The sequence below is a fragment of the Neopsephotus bourkii genome, unplaced genomic scaffold (genome assembly GCF_033783945.1).
Source record: "Neopsephotus bourkii isolate Nb327-2 ecotype Australia unplaced genomic scaffold, CSIRO-AGI_Nbou_v1 NB_463, whole genome shotgun sequence".
NCBI lineage: Eukaryota > Metazoa > Chordata > Aves > Psittaciformes > Psittacidae > Neopsephotus > Neopsephotus bourkii.
In genome coordinates, this window is record NW_026900965.1 from 1,381,210 (window position 1) to 1,398,770 (window position 17,561).

Genomic DNA, 17,561 nt, shown 5'->3' on the forward strand with positions numbered 1-17,561 from the left:
ATCTGGTTTAGCCCAGCTGTGGTCAGTGCCAGCCTGTACTGAGCAAGGTGGGCCTTGGGTCCTACTCAACCTCCTGTTCTTGTGGAAGGTGTTAAGGGTTTAGACTTCCCCCTTGGGAAGTGGGTTTCTGTTTCTGCTACAGAGACAAGTCTCAGTGCTGAATAAGAAACATAAACTTGACTAAAATAATAAGCTCCACTCCTAAATGCAGTACAAAAAGAAGATGGATTACAACTAGTTCATCAGCCAAGAGTTTTATATAGTAGGAAACACAGTTCTGCTACATGGAAAGCTTTAGCACTCTCAAAGCAAACTGCACAGAACCCCAAGTATCAGTGTAGATACAGGTGAGGTTTGAGCCCAGTTTTACCCAGGCTGAGCTGATGAAGGAGCAGCTTTCCTGAGAAACTCACAGGGGAGCTTTTCAGGGTGTATTTTTTTGTCTCCCCACTCACCCTTCAATGAGCTCCTTCCTCCTCAGCAGCATTTGTGCTCTTCAGCTGCTGAGAGCTCCTCAGGAACGGCTGCTGCCAGGCTCAGTGTTCAAAGTGACAGCGAGCTGTTGGGAACAGACGCTGTCCCAAGCTCCTGGCACAGGAGGTAATGGCCATGCATGCTGTCTGCAACCTGTGCTTCTTCCCTCTGCCGAGGGAACATCCTCCCACAGGAGTGTGGATCAGTAACTCCCTGAGGATTCAGTCTGGTCAGCACGGAGGTTCCACCTGAGGTGTTACACAAGAAGCTGCTCCATCGGTTACGGAAGAGAACTTCATCTGATGTCTCTGAACAGCCCAAACAGTCATTTCTGGCCTTAAGATCAAGTTTTACTGAAGAGTTTCATCAAACTCAGTATTGCTGAAGCAGAAAGAGACAGGCATGAGGAGAGCAAAATAGGCTGCAAATAGGTTTCCTCTGCCCCTTAGCACTGAAGCTTTAAAAACAAAGAGCAAAGACAACCTTTCCCATTCTCATTTCTCTCTCTAGTAACCTCACGAGTTCTTGGATGAAGAGCATGAGACAGGCTTTGTTTGGAGTCTGTTCTGGTTGGTTTTAACCAATGAGTCTATAAACGTATTTTATTTAAAGCATGAGCCTTGGTATGATCACAGGTTTAAAACTCAACTGGGAGCTTTTACCAAAACTTTAACTGCGCTACAGAAGAGCACAATTGATACAGCTTGAACCAACCAGTCACACCCCAGTACTGAGTTAATGCAGGGTGCAAGAACAGTCCAGCTAAAGCCAGAAGAACATAATGCAGGTTTTATCCATTTTTCTATGGTTCTTTCAGATGTACTTGGAAATGGATGAGTTTCCCTACAGCAGAAATAGCAATGCAGCACACTGTGACAGCAGTACTTGTGAGCACTGCTTCAGCACAGACTGCTCCGAGCACAGGGACCAGCAGCCAGTGCCAGGTCTCAACATGGAGAGGGACAGTTTGGCTGCTCACTCCTTGACAACAGCATCCGTGCTCACCTAAGCTGCAAGAGCCCCACAGCAAAAGGTTTAAACAACCTTGAGGGTAAGTGGAGTTCACAGAGTCCCAGACTGGTTTGGGTTGGATGGGACCTTAAAGCTCATCCAGTTCCAAGCTGCTAGCTTGCTGTCACAGGGATGAGCTCACCCATTGCATCTTCAGCAAACTATGTGGGGAATAAACATTTCCTGTGGAAACCCTTCTGTCCAGGAGTACAGGGCCAGCTGAGCCTTGAGCTATGCAGCACTGTGGATTGAGAGGTATGAGTAACCCACAGGAACAAACAGTTTTTGTAGTGACAAGAGGGGAAAGCAGAGATCCCTTCAAGGCTGGGGTTGAAGCTTTGGTACTTTTGCAACTGTTCTGTTTCTTCCCAGTGAAGGGAGCTCGGGGGGTTTGTAATCCATCAGAAAAGTTTGTTTAAAAACCTCTCACCTCCCAGTGACTTGGTGTGGCCTTTTTATTATAAAATACACAACCACGAACCCACGATCAATGGAAATGTCACTGCTTTTTCCCCTTGTACAGGCCAAACAACCCCAGCGGCTGTATTCATGTGGGGTGGTCAGCAAGGTCTGATACAGACACAGCAGCTTTGCTTTGCTGTCACTGCTGCAGCTGGGCAGCGGTGCGAGGCAGCTAGGGCAGGAGGAGGACTCCAGGAGACTCCACAAGCCATAATGAAGCTGGGGAGGCAGAGGGAAGTGAAGCGCATCGTGCTCACAGCCTGTGAAACAAGGAGCACAGGCAGGCTGCTGGGCCCTGCCATTCCATCCAGTTTTGTTGTTACACAGATTGTTTCAAACCTAAATCGGGTAGCAATGGTGTATCCTGAACAGGTCATGCTTGTGAAGAATTAGCCTTGGTAAGTGAATCTGGGGAGCAGGTGAGGTCTCGAGGCCTGATAAAAGCAGACAGAGACAGAACAGCAGTTGAGCTGCTGTTGAGAAGTGACTCAGTGCCAGGCATTCACAGGCCAAAGAAGGAATATTACCTGGTGGGAAAGAGCAGAAGCAGCAGGAAGGGTTAGTAATAATCATCATGAGAGTTCAGCTTCTAGGTCTGGGTGAATTGTAAGCAATAAACCCCTTCTTCAGACTTGGTTATAGCAATTCTTCCTTCAAAGCTCTTTAACAAAAAGCTGATCCAGGCCTGTGACCCTCCTGTTGAACACAAGCAGAACTTACTCTTGGACAAGTTCTGTTAGTGCAGTTATGTGATTTTAAATGGCTGTAAGTCAACACCAGTCCAATCCACTGGTTTTGGAAGGGGGAAGTGAAATCCAGCAGCAGGCCCGTTGCTGGTGACAGCTTGTGTGTGTTTGGTTCTGTTTCCAACTCAAGGCTGCCCCCAGCCTGGCTCAGCATCAGGAAAGTGGGACCCAGCATAAGCACAGGTCGGTTCTCCAGCTGGCAGGATGCAGGTGGCGAGCAGGCTACCCTCAAAGGTGGCCAAATAACCTTGCAAATGGCCTTGGGCCTTTACAGAGCTGAAAGGAGAAGATCTGACTGTTGCTGTAGGAAGGCTAAAGCAGAACTGCAAGTCCAGTGCTACAGTTTATCAATGAGCATAAAAATTACTGTGGATAGGAATACTTCCAGTCTAAGGAAGATCCTGCACTGGGATAACATGCTGAGATGCAACAGAGGATGGGACAGGCTGCAAGAAAACACTGCACTGACTGTATTTCTCATGTGGTACAACACAGAAGACTTTGCTCAGAGGGGAAGCAGCAGTTAAGCACACGGTGACAGGCAGCACTGTGTGCTAAGTCAGGACAACTTACAAAAGCTGTCAATTTTTACCCTTACAGAGCATTCACAGTGGCATTTTCCAATGGGAGAACATCACTGCCAGCAATAGGACATGTAGTGAAACGGATCCCTCCAGCCTAAGCACCATGGAGTCTCCTTCCTCCATTCAGATGCTAAGACTGACCTCAAGTGACCCCCTACAAATTCTGGTAGGGCCCAGCCTTGCATAGACACACTGACTGCATTTAATCCAATTATACTGAGAAAACATGTATGACAGCTATGCAAACATACCTGAAGTTCCTGCTGGAACCATGCTGGAAAGAGACAAACACACGCTGGTGCTGTGCAAGCCACAGCATGTGGCTGAAAGAGTCAGGGAGAGGAGCAAAGGAGACAGGAAAAGAGTATGCAGGAAGTACTGAACAAGGACACGTGGTTGTACTTGTTTAATGTCAAAGGCTGTCCAGAGAAAAGAAACTCTCAATGACCCATCAAAGAGGGAAAAACCCACCAAACCCTAAAACCAAGCCTTCCCTGACTTCAGTCTTACCTGGAAAATGCTGTGGCTTTTGTGCCTCCAGATTCCCCAGTATAGTAACACTGGAATGGAGGGCAGGGAAACTCAAGCACCAACAAAACCTTGGTCTCCAGCACTCCACAGCTCTCCAAAATACCAGATCTAAGCACCCACTGTTAGCAAAGAAGGGATTCAGTGCACAGCAACCACAGCTATTGCTTTGTAGTTTACCCAGCAAGCAAATAAAGCTGTCTCCTCCAACAGCAACCCTGATCACTTCTAGCTTCCCCCCAAAACTAAGCACAGGCTGCTAGGGCTCAGCTGGATACCTTTAGTACAGAGAAAACAGATACCCAGGGTAAATGTAGGCAGCCTTGAGCCAGGTTTTGTGGGTGCATTTAAGGAGTCGTGCAGTGTGCATCACATTTTGGGAGCCTGGCTCTCCCCAAGGCCGGGGACACTGAGGCTGAAAGGCAAAAGCTTCCATCCTCACCCCAAGCAAGCGGAAGGTTTGCTCCTGCCACCAGCAAGGGGCTGGGAGGAGGTAATGCAAGAGCCTTTTAGTTTTAGTTTAGCAGAGGGAAGACAGCGTTCTCCCTGGGATCCGCACCAGGAGCTCCTCCCGGCTGCTCTGCTTTCCAGCACTAACAGAACTGGAGCCATTTGGAGTTCCAAACAGGGATTTCAATACTCAGTTCCCTCCCCATGTGCTTAAGACAAAGCAAAGCCCATTTTCACATTAAATACCAGAACACCTGCACCTAAGCATGAAGCATTCAAGTCACTGGCAGTGACTGGAATGTGCTGGACAGTTCATACCTGGAATTGTTCTTTGGCTCTTTTTTCAGTTATATCCAGAAAACCCACCACAACCTGATTCTGTTCCTATACCACCACTGCCTGAAATCCTAATCCATGGTTCCTCAGACACAGTACAGTACTGGAGAAAAAGGAGGGTCTTAGTTTTCTACTGAGGATATGCTTCCGAATAGAGCAGTCCTTCAGCTGAAATAGCATCCCCAAGTCCCACGGTCCGGACAGGATCTTTACACACCAAAACAGGAGTGAAATGGAAGGAGATGCCTTCTCGGTGCCAATGCACCACTGGCTCATCTGGATTTATAGAGATTTTGGAAGGTGCCTCTATTTGGGAGGTCACAAACTCCATAGGAGCTTTAAGAAAGACTTTGGTGGTGTCGATGGTTTCGGTGGCACAGGCCTGAGTCCCTGCTGCTCGAGCTCCAGCAGCCACAGCAGCAGCCTGGTTGCCCCAGTACCCATCCACAGTGACAAGGATGTGGTAGGCCAGGGTGTGGAAGTGGATCCGTGTGAGATCAGAGGCCCGCTCCGTGGTCTTCCCGTGCTCCTTCAGGATCCAGAAGAGGATGTCACTGACAATACCCACATCGGGAATGCCACTCCAGGAAGTGAGGGATGCGTGAGGACCAGAGGCAGCCTGTGTGAGGAACAGCAGCTCCTGTTCATTCAGCCCAATGGAGTTCACCAGGGGAAAGACCTGCTAACAGAAATACAGAAACAACAGTTCTTCCTCCGGAGGGACAATCAGACTGGCCCTCTTCCTCCAGGGTGTTGTTTTGAACAGTACCCCATCGCTGGCTCTGTCACCAGTGTGCCCAGCAGAAAGGAGCACCCTGTGTCCTGGAGACATGCAGGCCACAACCACTGCACAAGCTGCCCCAGTCTGCAATGTGCAAGAATGACTTAGCCAAGGAAACCTTTCACAGCAAGGAGGTATGCTTATTTTGTGCCCTTTGACAGCAAAGAGCAACAGAACATCAAATGCACATGAAACACTCCTGAGATTAGCATGTGTCAAACTAAACAAGGACCCAGCAGGACCTGCAGGAAAGAAATCCTGCAGAGAAACTGAGGGGTTTTAAGTATTACCAACTCAGCTCAAATTCACATCCTGGTTTCTTCTAGACAGCTGCAAGCCTGCTGGATCTAAACCAGCCAAAGGTAACTGTATCTGTGGAGTTGCCAGTATTGCTCCTGGGTCACCTTCTCACTGTGAATGCAAAACAGCCTGAGAAAAAGCAGAGCCCAGGTGCGTTGTGCCTGTTTCTGCTGAATACTGTTGCTGAATCATAGAACCACAGACTGGTTTGAGTCAAAGGGACCTTAAAGCTGATCCAGTCCAACCCCTGCCACGGGCAGGGACCCCTTCCACTGGAGCAGCTTGCTCCAAGCCCCTGTGTCCAACCTGGCCTTGAACACTGCCAGGGATGGGGCAGCCACAGCTTCTCTGGGTAACTCTGCTAAGCTCAACTGAGAGAAGAGCAGCACTCAGAATGCCACAGCAGACACTAAACCCATGTCCTGCACTTACCTGAAATGAACAGCCCTAATTTTAAGTTTTCATTTCTATGTTTGTATACCAGTTTGTGCGTTTTGACACTGAAGAAAAGGAAACTGATAAAAAGAGCACATCCTTTCGTTTTCCTTACCTGATGCATTATGTTGCTCATAAAATCTTGGTCGGTCATGCTGGCCAGCTCCAGGTGTATGGGGATGTCAGTGGGGATGTCAGAGATGGAGGCCACAGCCTACAGCAGACAGGGAAATAAAACCAACAACCCTAAAATACAAATTCATGAATAAATGGAACAAAAAGGCTCTGCCTCAGAAATACACATCCCTGAATCCTCTTGTGTGTGGATTTCAACACAATTCCAAGTGCCATGTCTTGAGAATGTACTGAGGGGAAGAAATAGAAACAACTTCTAGTTGTCAGAATCCCAGAGCAGGAAGGCTGTGTCTAACCCTGATCTGCACCAGCTCAGCTCCTAATGGACTAATTCAGAAACCTCCCAACTCTGGAGCAGCTGATCCTAGAACAGAGAAAAAGAATAATGCTGGTGCATGGCATCAAGGGCACTGGGCTGTAAGAGAGGCAACGAGCTGTAAGGCAGAAGGAAACTTGTGTAGCTCCTCTGGGCTCAGATGAGGAAGCTGCCTCCTGGATTATCTAACACAGATGCAACTTAAAGAATGCAAATCTTGATTAGAACCTCCATCATCTTAGTAGCTGGGATAGGAAACACAATGTAATTTAGCCACCAGTAAGTACATCAACATACTCCAGCCAGAGAACCAGACCATACCTTTTATCCCCTAGGCAGCCCACTGGATCTAAGAACCATCAGTGCCAGAGGATTAGGCTTTTGCCATTCTGATAGTTCACATCCTTTTAGCATACAACACTGAAAAGGTCTGTGGCAGATCTGTAGACACAGCCTGCTTGCAAGTTCCAACCTGGGAAAGGAGGACTCTGCCATGGAGCACTTCCTGGCCTGGAAGTTAAGGAGACGCTGGTATTGGAGCACCTCACCTCCATAAGTCGTCTCTGCCGCATCTCCTTGCTCTGGCCTTCCATCATGTGAAGTCCTGAGAGCACCACCAGGTCTGGCTGAAATTCATCCAGGCTGGACACAAACACTTCCAGCATGTTTAAGGCACCATTTGACAGGTCGTGGGAGAAGATGAAGCGGTTGGCATTGGGTGCTCTCACTCGTCCCCACTCTTCACCTGGCGTGAGACAAACAGGAGCAGGTTAACTCAGAAGAGAAGCAAATCAAACCATGTCTCTGGAGATAGTTGTGGGGTATCCTGCTGGAACCCAAAGCCATGGTGACACAACATGACTGTGCCCCTATGGCTGGCCATAGGAGAAATCCTCCTCTTGTCTTCATTCATTCTCTTCACTCACTCCCTCTGCCTCATTTAGATGCTTTTTGGACCACAAGGAAAATTCAATACTTGGTTGGCTTTGCAAGCTTTGTGATGTTTTAATCAGTTTAGCATGAGATCAGGTGAGTGTGTGCAGGATGTGCAGAGGGAGGGGAGACCTTCCCCCTTTGGCAGCCACACTGCACTGGCTTCACTCAAGCTGTCTCATGAACACAGACCCTGGAAACTCTCACTGTACCCAACTGCATAGCTCCCAGAACTGACGTGCAGAAGAGAGCTGCAGCAGTGCTGTGTGTGTAAACCCTTGTATTCCAGGGCTCCATCTCTGGGACACTGAACCATGAGAAGTCAGGATACCGACTGCGAGCCTCCAGAGGATACAAACTACACAAGCCATGGTCCAACTGGGCAGCCCTCTGCCAGCTCTCCCCATCTGTTCAGGCAGTTCCTTGCGCCAGTTGTGATAACGGGTCAGAAAGAAACGTAAGGGAATAAATAAATGCAGCTGGAACAGATAGCTCCTGAGGCACAAGCATTTCTGAGGCTGTTGTAGGGAGACTCTCTACCTCAGACCCAGCCTGCATACTTCTTCACTCACTCTCCCGGGCTGTGTACAGGTTATACTATGGAGAATATGGCCAGTGTTTGTGGAAGAGCCACTAACCCAGCATCAACAGCCACGTGTGCCCTTTCCTCTTAAAGAAGAGTCTTGTGACAAAGTTTTCTCAAGGCCGCAGATCCACAGAGTCTCAGGAGAGCAGTTCTCCCATGAGAGCACAGATGCTGAGAAAAGGAGACATCATATACTAATGTATCCTCTAACCAGGAGCCAGAGTTACTTAAAGATCAGTGTATTCTCCATTGGCTCCTGAGCTCCAGTACTTGTCAGTTGTAGTAACCTTGTTTCAGCCAGAGCGGATGCTCTGGGTGCTGCTCCAGCTTAGTGTTGCTGCTAAACAAGTCTAATTAAGATGGTTCTTTTGCCTTCCTTCCTTGCCAAATGCTCCTGTCACACCAATGCAAGCCTTCCTCAAGCTGGACTTTGAGACAGAACCAGTGAAACCATTCAGAACAGCAAGAAAACACACCTGGATTTGGTTTAGCTGGTACATTAGGGCTACCCTGAATTTCACCTGCATGTGGTTAAATGGTACCTGTCTGCTCTCAGAGAACATTACTAGACTGATGTAGTGTTCATACAGCTTTGGAACGACACCTGCCAGGTCTGAGTAGGCTATGCATTGCAACAAGATCAAAATCCACTTGGTTTCTTTAGGTTATAGTACGCAGAAGCAAAGAGATGTCAAGGCAGCAGCAGGAGCGGGTCCTTACATTCACCATAATGCAAAGACAGAAGGTTTCAGAAGACTTTTAGACGTCTGTACATGGTCCCGGAATTAAGTGATTCAAACCCCAACAGCTTTACAGGCAAGAATATCTTAGTGATGCCTGGGGTTCCCATCTAACCTAACGTTCAGCCTTTGGCAAAGTACCTGCTTGATACTCCAAGATAAGATGGAATTCATCTCTTTCCTGCATGGACTCAGGTGGCACAACCACGTTGTCATCAAGTAGTTCATGGAGTTTAGGACCAACTGGGCCACAAAGGAGGATCTAAAAAACAAGAACACTCAATGCAGGTTTCCCTGCCATGTCCCTTGCCACCACTGCCACACATTTAAACATCACCTGGACAAGTGATTATAATAATAATTTAATTAAAAAAAATAGCTATGCTTTTCAGCTTGGAAGACTAACCTAAGAAATAAGAGCAACATGGGATCAGGGAATCCCAGCCTGGTTTGGGCTGAAGGGACCTTGAAGCTCACCCAGTCCCAACCCCTGCCATGGACATGGACCCCTTCCACTGGAGCAGCTTGCTCCAAGCCCCTGTGTCCAACCTGGCCTTGAGCACTGCCAGGGATGGGGCAGCCACAGCTTCTCTGGGCACCCTGTGCCAGCGCCTCAGCACCCTCACAGGGAAGAGCTTCTGCCTAAGAGCTCAGCTCAGTCTCCCCTCGGGCAGGTTCAAGCCATTCCCCTTGGCCTGTCCCTACAGCCCCCAAGTCTACAGGGAAGCAATGGGAGCCTCATTACAGACAAGCAAACAGTGTTGACAGTTTTGGGTACCTTCAGCTCTGGATTTGTTGCAAGCTTCTGACCGATGAGAGCAGCGTTTCCTCCTACGTACAGCTGCAAAACAAAGAGGGGCAGGTATGGGCACTCCCTCGCTTTGATAGCTTTAGACATGCTTAGTTCTTGGTATAGAGATTTTGGCGTTGCACAACAAAACTCTTTGGGGCTGAAGGCCAAACAACCCCCTGTGAGAGCTCAGCGAGCTGAGCGTGCTCTGATCCTCGCCTTCAGGTAGCAGCCCTGTAAAACTCCATTGATTCCCAACACAAACAGCCCTCACGTCTGTGCAGGCTCTCTACTGGCAACTGGTGGGAGTTTAGCAAGCGTATGAAAACTGCAAAGGTTGAGATCAAGGTGCCTGGGCCAACGTGGAGTCTCCTCAGGTAAGAAAGGTCAAACTTCTGAGTGAGAAAACTCTGGTGGGAGCTTTGGAAGCAAGGAATACAGGTTATCATGAGGATCACAGGCACTCGGAGGTGACAAGGAAACAGGCTATAGGAGGCTACAGCTACTCATCCGGCCTTTCCAGAAAGCCAGCATAGGGAGAAACAAGGAGAGTCTTGACCATTAAAAGGCATTCAGAGCTCTTCCTCATTTCCAGAATGTGAACTTTCCAGGTGGTGAACTGCACAGAAAGTGGCATTAAAGCAGCTAGCACCAAGAGAGGGATCAGGCTGGATTCAGTAGACCCAGTATAAATTAGAGCAACAGAGCTTTGCTTTTGGAAAGGGAGCCTTCAGAAATAGTATATTTAGTGCTTTTCATCAGCCCTGGAGAGAACTGAAATCCTGGGTTACACAGCTGAATCTGATCAGAGCCGTTACAGCTCCTAATGCTTGGACCTATTTCCTGTCACATCATTACAAGATGTTAGAGCCTCCTGGACAGCATCACTGGCTCCTGCATCACTTTCTTACAGAAGCACCTTAGACTGACATCTCAGTCTGGGGAGAAAGCAAGCAGGGGACAGACCACTGAACCCTTTGTACTGCAGCGGGTGCAGAGGTCTGCAGGAAGTCAGGAACGCACTCAAGCTGTACCATCAGTTTCCTTCCCAAACAGCTTGCACCCTCGCTGGGCAGAGCTCGGACCTCAGCAGCGGGGCACAAAACAAAGGTGCTCCTCAGAGCTCATCCTCAGGCAGGACGCACCTGGGCCCCGGGGTGCTCGGAGGCCGTGCGGGCGATGCTGTGGAAGGACTCGGCGTCGCTGAAGAAGCGCTCGGCAGCCGCCCCCTTGTCCATGAAGTGAGCGAATGCCTCCCCCAGGTCCCGCCGGGAGCTCAGCACCGCGTGGTTCTTCCCATCGCTGGGCTCCACGCCGAGCGCCTCCAACAGCTTCACGCCGGACAGGACCACGTCCACACAGGCATTGACGCTGCAAGACAGGAAAACACAGCCTGGGCAAGGTGCACCCCCCCCCCGTGGTGCTTGTGAGGGGTCCAAGGAGAGCCCCCCGCAGCCCTCACCCTGAGGGGCAAACCAACCAACCCCATGACAAACAAGCCCGCAAGGGCATGCGACTTTCCTGAGCCTCTCTATTAAAGCGCTCTCCTTTTGATGTGGTTTTGCCTTGCTGCAGCACCACGGAGCACTGAAGGGTCTCTAACATCCTGCCAAGCCGTGTGGTCCAAAGGTGGGTGCGTATGGGACAGCATGCGTTGTACTTCATTTGCTGCCTCACACTTGCTCAGAACAAGCATAGTGGGTTTAATTCTTACAGGAGCTTCTAAAATGTCACAAACCTTGGGTTTGAAATGTACATGCAATTCCAAGCTGTTCAAAACAAAATGAAAGGACTTAAGCTACCAGATCAGCCTCCTGAGTTTCAACTACTCTAGACAATAAGCAAAGCCCCCCTTACAAATACCCCTCATATAGGCTGGCTCTGTTTATAACAGGTCAAGAGAGCTGTGTGTCAGTTAAACACTTGAAAAGTGCACTTTCCAAAGGAACATCCTGAATCTCCATAACCAGCACAGCACCTTCCTTCAAACTGTGCAGGCAGGAAGCCAGTCCTGCAGCAGTTAGGGAGCAAGAAGAACTATTTCAGCAGATCTGGGCTTTACCTAAAGTCTGATCTGTGGCTCCATTCTTCCAGTGCCCAGTTCTTATCACTTACATCAATTTAAACACAGGCTGGCTCAGACCACAGAAGCAGGAAGTTTTCTGGGCTGGAACCAAGCTCCCTGGAAAAAAGTTTATGAACACATGTCCTTGTTTCTACTCCTTGGTTTCAGGGAGATACCAGTATTATAGAACCACAGAGCGGTTTGGGTTGGAAGGGATCTCAAAGCTCATCCAGTCCAACCCCTGCCATGGGCAGGGACCCCTGCCACTAGAGCAGCTTGCTCCAAGCCCCTGTGTCCAACCTGGCCGTGAACACTGCCAGGGATGGGGCAGCCCCAGCTTCTCTGGGCACCCTGTGCCAGCGCCTCAGCACCCTCACAGGGAAGAGCTTCTGCCCAAGAGCTCAGCTCAGTCTCCCCTCGGGCAGGTTCAAGCCATTCCCCTTGGCCTGTCCCTACAGGCCCTTGTCCCAAGCCCCTCTCCAGGTTTCCTGCAGCCCCTTTAGGCACTGGAGCTGCTCTAAGGTCTCCCCTTCAGGAGCCTTCTCTTCTCCAGGCTGCCCCAGCCCAGCTCTCTCAGCCTGGCTCCAGAGCAGAGCTGCTCCAGCCCTCGCAGCATCTCCATGGCCTCCTCTGGCCTCGCTCCAACAGCTCCAGGTCCCTCTTGTGCTGCTGCCCCAGAGTTGGATCAGGGCTGCAGGGGGGGTCTCCCCAGAGCACAGCAGAGGGGCAGGATCCCCTCCCTGAGCTGCTGCTCACGCTCTGGGGGTGCAGCCCAGCACACGGGGGGGTTCTGGGCTCAAGCACACACTGAAGCCAGGCCATGGGCAGCTGCTCCTCACCTAACACACGAAGTCCTTCTCAGGGCTGCTCCGTCTGGTCTTCCCCAGCCTGTGCTTGTGCTGGGATTGCCTGACACAATACCAGCAGTTACTAAAGCATCTTCCAGAAGTGCTGTCCAGTGCAGTTTCTGCTCCTGTGCTTCCTGGACAGGGATCCAAACGAGCTATAGAAGTTCTGCAGGATCTCTGACTGCATCTGTACCCAGGCACCCTCAATGCCAGGGCCTGCTGACGTGTTGGTGTGAAACACGCAGCCATTTATGACTCCTCTTTGTCACTGACCTTTCATGTGTGATCTGGGCCACAAGAAGGCCATAACACACACAATGAAGGACATTAAAACCCCTGCAGGGTTTTGTACCCGAGGTAACAGCTCAGAGGCCCTCTGTACTGTGCATCATCTCATACGCCACAGAGAGGAAAATCCCCTCTCCTGGCAGAGAAAAGAAAACCAAAGAAAGAATGAGCTCGAGCAGTACTTTACCCCAAAGTCACTGCAAGAAAAGGCCAGCGATTTGATATTTAATGAACCATTAAGGGGGCATCACCCAAGTCACACTTCTTTAAGTGAGAGACCTCTAATCCTCTTCCAAATGTCTTCTCTGTCCCTGCTGTTCCTCCACTAACACCCTTCATGCTTGACTTATCTCCCCTAACAGCAGAGCTACACCGCCTAAGGAGCCGTGTTTGCTGCTGAACCTTAAGGCCCCAAGTGTTTGGGTTGTGTGTATAAATCATACCCATGTTCGACCGCTTCAAACAAGGATTAAAATGAAGATCCTCGGGTCTTTTCCAGCCAAGCTGCAGCAAACAGGACTACACAGAGCTCTGCAAAACCTGCTCTGCCCTGCATCGACCATGGCACAGGCCAGACTCCAACGAAAGCTTTGCAGCCACGCCGCCATCGAGGCACAGCCGCTTCTTCCAGCTCCTGAAGGCCCAATCTTCTGGTCAAAGCCAACGCATCCTGTCACGGCCTTGTTTGAGAGACAGTGAGCCAAGCGCTGCATGCAACGGTCAGTGTGATATCCCTTAACTTCCCTGGTCCTCTTCCCAGCTTAAAATGAGGATAGGGGCACCCGCCACCTCCTCCTGCCCCTTCCCTCCTTTGCGCCCCGGCTCTATTAGCTCTCCCCTGTTACAAAGTCGTTATGAACTTGTCTCTCACACCTATCTGCTGCTGCTCCGCGCTCCCTCAGACCCTCTATACACACACAGGGATGTATGGAACCACAGCCCGCCCCGCCGCCAGGGGCGCCCTCCCCTGCTCGCCGCTCCCCGCCCCGCCGCCAGGGGCGCTCTCCCCCGGCCCCGCGCTGCCCGCACCTACCCGACGGCGACGCGCGCCCACCCGCGGGCCGGGCGGACGATGGCCGCCTGCCAGGCCGACACCATGCGGCCCTCGAGCGAGCCGGCGCGGCGCAGCGTGCCCAGCAGCGAGGCGGAGAGGTGCCGCAGGGCCGGCGGCGACAGCTCGGGGCCCAGCAGGCAGAGGTAGCCCAGCGCCAGGGCCAGGAGGCCCACGCACACCGACCGGTGCCACATCGCGGCCTGCCCGGTTCGCTTCGCCCCGCCCCGCCGTGCCTGAGGAGGGACGTGACCAGCCGGGGCCTCCTTACGCCGCCTCCGTAGCGCCCCGCCCCCGCCGGCCGCGGGCTGTTGTAGAGCCGCTTCGGGAATGGAGGCGGGCCTTGCGTAACCAGCGTACCTTGCGGAGGTAACGGCGGTGCCGCCTGCGCAGCGGTGTACGGGAATCGGGTGGGAGACGGAGGTTGCGCCAGCGCCTCGTGAGGGGAAATGGCGGGACCGGAGGCACCACAGTGTCTCAGGCTCTGCTGGGGACAGACCCCCGGCGGACCCGGCACCATAGAGCCGGTGCTGGGCCGAGAGCCTTTCAGACTGGGCAAGCAGCGCGGAGGAGAAGCGTGTCAGAGCATCGTGCCTGCAGCCTCCTCTGCACTGGTACCAACACCCTCCTCTCTTTTGGCTTCTTCCTTGTGGTGCCCCTTTTCCTCTGTCCTTTGTCGCCCAGCATCTTAGTGGCTCTGCGTATTGTATTTCCATTCTGCCCCAGGCAGACCAGTGCCCTTCCCCTGCCCTGTCTCACACCAGTGCCTCTGCCTGACCAGCTTGTGTTCAGCAAACCAGTCACTGAGCAGAAGCTAATCACTGGCCGTAGTATACATTCTTCCTTTATAATGTAGTTTCTGGTCTTGTTCTCTCTCATACCTTCTCCAGGTTGACTTCGTGAGCTCTCTGCCCACGCTGATCCTGAGGCAGGCTGTGTAGACTGCAGCAGGAGAGCGCACCCTTTGCTGCCTTCTCAGCCCATTGCAGAGGTGGTGTAGCAAGTCGAAAGGGAGGTTTCCCTTTTTAATCAAAAGGAGGTTTTTCTGGGCTTCTTTAGAAGTAATAGAAACATTAGCTCAAGACTTCTGACAGGATCTGCAAGAGTTTGACAACTGCGCACCACGGTGCGTTGGCTGAGGCAGCTGATAATTTCCTTATGCAGTGCTGTGTTGTGAGTGATTGTCATCTCCTTTGACTCTGACAAAACAAACACTAAAGGAGATGGGTTGGCGGAAGGCTTTGAGTCGATGTTTTTCTGTCTGGGATGCAGGGATTAGTATTCAGTCAACAGCTGATGTACAGCAGCATTTAGGGACTCATGTCTGGCCCTCAGGGGTTGTTTGGCTGCCCATCAGGTTCTCTCTCTTGCTGGTCCTTACCAAAGAGGACTTCCTCATTTAGCTATGATTTTCCTGTTGTGTGAAGTTTCTCCTCAGGGCAAGTGAGGACTGAGGGTGCAGAGTGAGCAGGACAGGCAGGTGATGGGTGCTGTAACTGCTGGGGAAGGAGAGAGGGGGAAAAACCCCTCATCACAGGCAGTGGATAGTTTTTATAGGTGCATGGACTGGTTTTATGAGCCTAAAATGGTATGATAATATAATGATCTGTAAGAACAGAATCCTTTAAAACAAAGTAGAGGCCTAGCCACCTTCCCTGTTCTTCAGGAAATCCTCAAACACTCCGTTCTCCCCAAATAACTCTGTGCTGAAGTGCCCTGTAAAGGAGTGATTATCTTCATCTCCTTTCAGACCTACGTTCAGCCCACCAGAGTTGGTCTGTTAAGATGTAATCCCCTTTTTCCTTTGCTCAGGTGGTCTTTGGGTTTTGTCAGTAGGCTTTTCCATTTGAACAAGTTTACCCTTTCTTTCCCTTCGGCACTTTTCCTGCTAACGTTTGATGTGTATGTGATTATGAAACCTCGCTCGCTTCTGTGCTCCAGCTCCCCTGGGGATAGGCCTGTGAGCTCGTGCAGTTATAAACAGCCCTCCCGTTCAAGCAGGCAATGCTATGCTGGGTGAGAACAGAGCAAATACCTGCCAGAGCCCCTCGCTGCTCACTGCAATCAGGTCTGTACCTGTGGGAATGGGTGTATTTATAGCCTTGTCACAGAACATCATAATCAGACATGCCCATAAGGCAGCCACGACACACAGCGCCGTCGCAGCTCGGGGACCTCATTATTAGTACCATGTCATCAGAAGGTTAGGCTGCAAGCAGATAACCTAGCTAATGCAGCAGTGCTTTGGGGAATTAAGCCATTTTGGGGTGATTAGTTTTTCACCTGATGCTAATTCAGTGTTCTGTATTGTTGTGCTGAAGACTGAAGTTGTCCTTATTCCTGCCAGGACAGGTAGAGTCTCCACATCAACAAAATCAAAGCTGCTCAGGAGGAACAACTGCTGTTTGCTCTCCATAAACTGCTGGCGTTCAATCTGCATGCACAGTTCTGTCAGTGGACTTGAACGGGACTGCAAGGGTAATTGAAAGATTTATGAGCCAACAGAAATAAAAGATTGGAAAAAGGAAAAGAGGTTCCCTCAGAGAACATGTCTGGTTAAAGAGCTAAGCAGCAGTTTCTCAGTTGACATTTGTTTTAAGGTGATGTAGATCTAGATTTACCTCAAACAGCTGAATTAGAGGTAAAAGTGACAGCTGAGAACTGGAATTGAGCTCCTTATTTCCTTCATCTGAGCCACCCAGGGCCCCACTAATTTTACTTAGAGGTAACAGAAATGGACACTGGGTTCTTGGATTCACAGGAATTCACATGGGCTGAGTAAAGGGTATTAATTAAATACCTGTTTAATTATGGAAGTAGCAAGCTGCTTACTTCCAGTTCAGTGCTGTGTGTCATTTCAGAGATACAACATGCTGGTTTCAAGAGGTTTTGCAGGAATATTTTTATTAAAAGCATAGCAAGAGCAAACTAAGAGTTAATGGGGTTTAGAATGCAAAGAGTTAAATCAAAACTTAAATGTCAACAGTTTTCCTTTGTTTCTTCTCCCTGGTTATATGAAGCCTTTTGTGTAAGAAATCCTTTTCTTGACACTGTTTCATGGTATGAGCTGCTTGTGACTGGGGGGGGGGGGGGCACAGTGGGTTTAATCAGTCTTCAGTTATTGGAAATGGAGCTTGTTCCCTTCAGCAAAAAAGAAAAAAGGGGAAAAAAGACTTTGTCTGCAGGAGGCAGACAAGAGAGACGTTTCCAGCTTGTTTGAAAATCAGCTATGGAGAGTTGCTCACATGGCACATGCTCTCAGCAGCCGCTTGGAGCTAACAGATGTTTGTGTGGGAGCTTTTTAATGACCTCCCTGAGCTTGCTTTTCTGACCACAGGCTCTGGTTTGAGGAACAGGGGTTTGCCAGGAGCTGGTTAGGCAGGAAGCAAGAGGAAAGGGGATGAATATATGGGCAAGGGGAGGGGTGGAAGCCAAAGCTTCCAGTTCCCAAAGGGGCTGTGAAGACTTGTTTTTCTTAGTTGGAACCCATAAGCTTGAAGCAATTGTCTTTACTCCTTGGTAAGCTGCATTTACATACGCAAATGAGCTCATTCCCTTCAACCTACTTTGTCCAGCTTAAAGGGTAGAGGCCTGTGCCCAGGGTGGGAAGGGGAGGGGTTTTCTCCAGCTATGAATTCCTTTATTGTTTCTGGGGTTGGCCATGGTGTCTGCAATGCTGGGATGGAATCTTTAGCTGTAGCT

At 50.3% G+C, this 17,561-nt stretch overlaps 1 protein-coding gene and 1 long non-coding RNA gene across 4 annotated transcripts in view; one reads left to right on the plus strand and one right to left on the minus strand.

The window, feature by feature from the left end:
* Window positions 1-4,162: 4,162 nt before the first annotated feature.
* On the minus strand, window positions 4,163-14,088 carry ADPGK (ADP dependent glucokinase). 2 transcript variants are annotated; one of them, XM_061349949.1, is made up of 7 exons: window positions 13,842-14,088; window positions 10,753-10,978; window positions 9,596-9,658; window positions 8,959-9,079; window positions 7,107-7,303; window positions 6,223-6,321; window positions 4,163-5,270 (listed from the first exon to the last, which is right to left on the minus strand). In XM_061349949.1, exons 1-7 carry the CDS (start codon window positions 14,054-14,056, stop codon window positions 4,722-4,724), a joined length of 1,470 nt encoding a protein of 489 aa, XP_061205933.1. In that variant the 5' UTR covers window positions 14,057-14,088; the 3' UTR covers window positions 4,163-4,721. The 2 variants fall into 2 exon arrangements, with proteins under 2 accessions (XP_061205933.1, XP_061205932.1); XM_061349948.1 differs by having other exon boundaries at window positions 4,163-5,273.
* A 41-nt stretch (window positions 14,089-14,129) lies between these two features.
* The window catches only part of LOC133210505 (uncharacterized), an 88,108-nt gene continuing 84,676 nt past the window's right edge, over window positions 14,130-17,561 (plus strand). For both annotated transcript variants that reach the window (XR_009724957.1, XR_009724956.1), the window contains exon 1: window positions 14,130-14,228. This is a non-coding gene — a long non-coding RNA (uncharacterized LOC133210505). The remainder of the gene's footprint in view (window positions 14,229-17,561) is intronic.

Bases quoted from the DNA above. Each gene is read 5' to 3' on its own strand.
- ADPGK (XM_061349948.1), bottom strand. From the start codon at position 14,056: ATGTGGCACCGGTCGGTGTGCGTGGGCCTCCTGGCCCTGGCGCTGGGC. The intron at 10,979-13,841 runs GTAGGTGCGGGC...CCTGTCTTGCAG, and splicing joins TGGGCGCGCGTCGCCGTCGG to CGTCAATGCCTGTGTGGACG. The intron at 9,659-10,752 runs GTGCGTCCTGCC...TTTGTTTTGCAG, and splicing joins CCGAGCACCCCGGGGCCCAG to CTGTACGTAGGAGGAAACGC.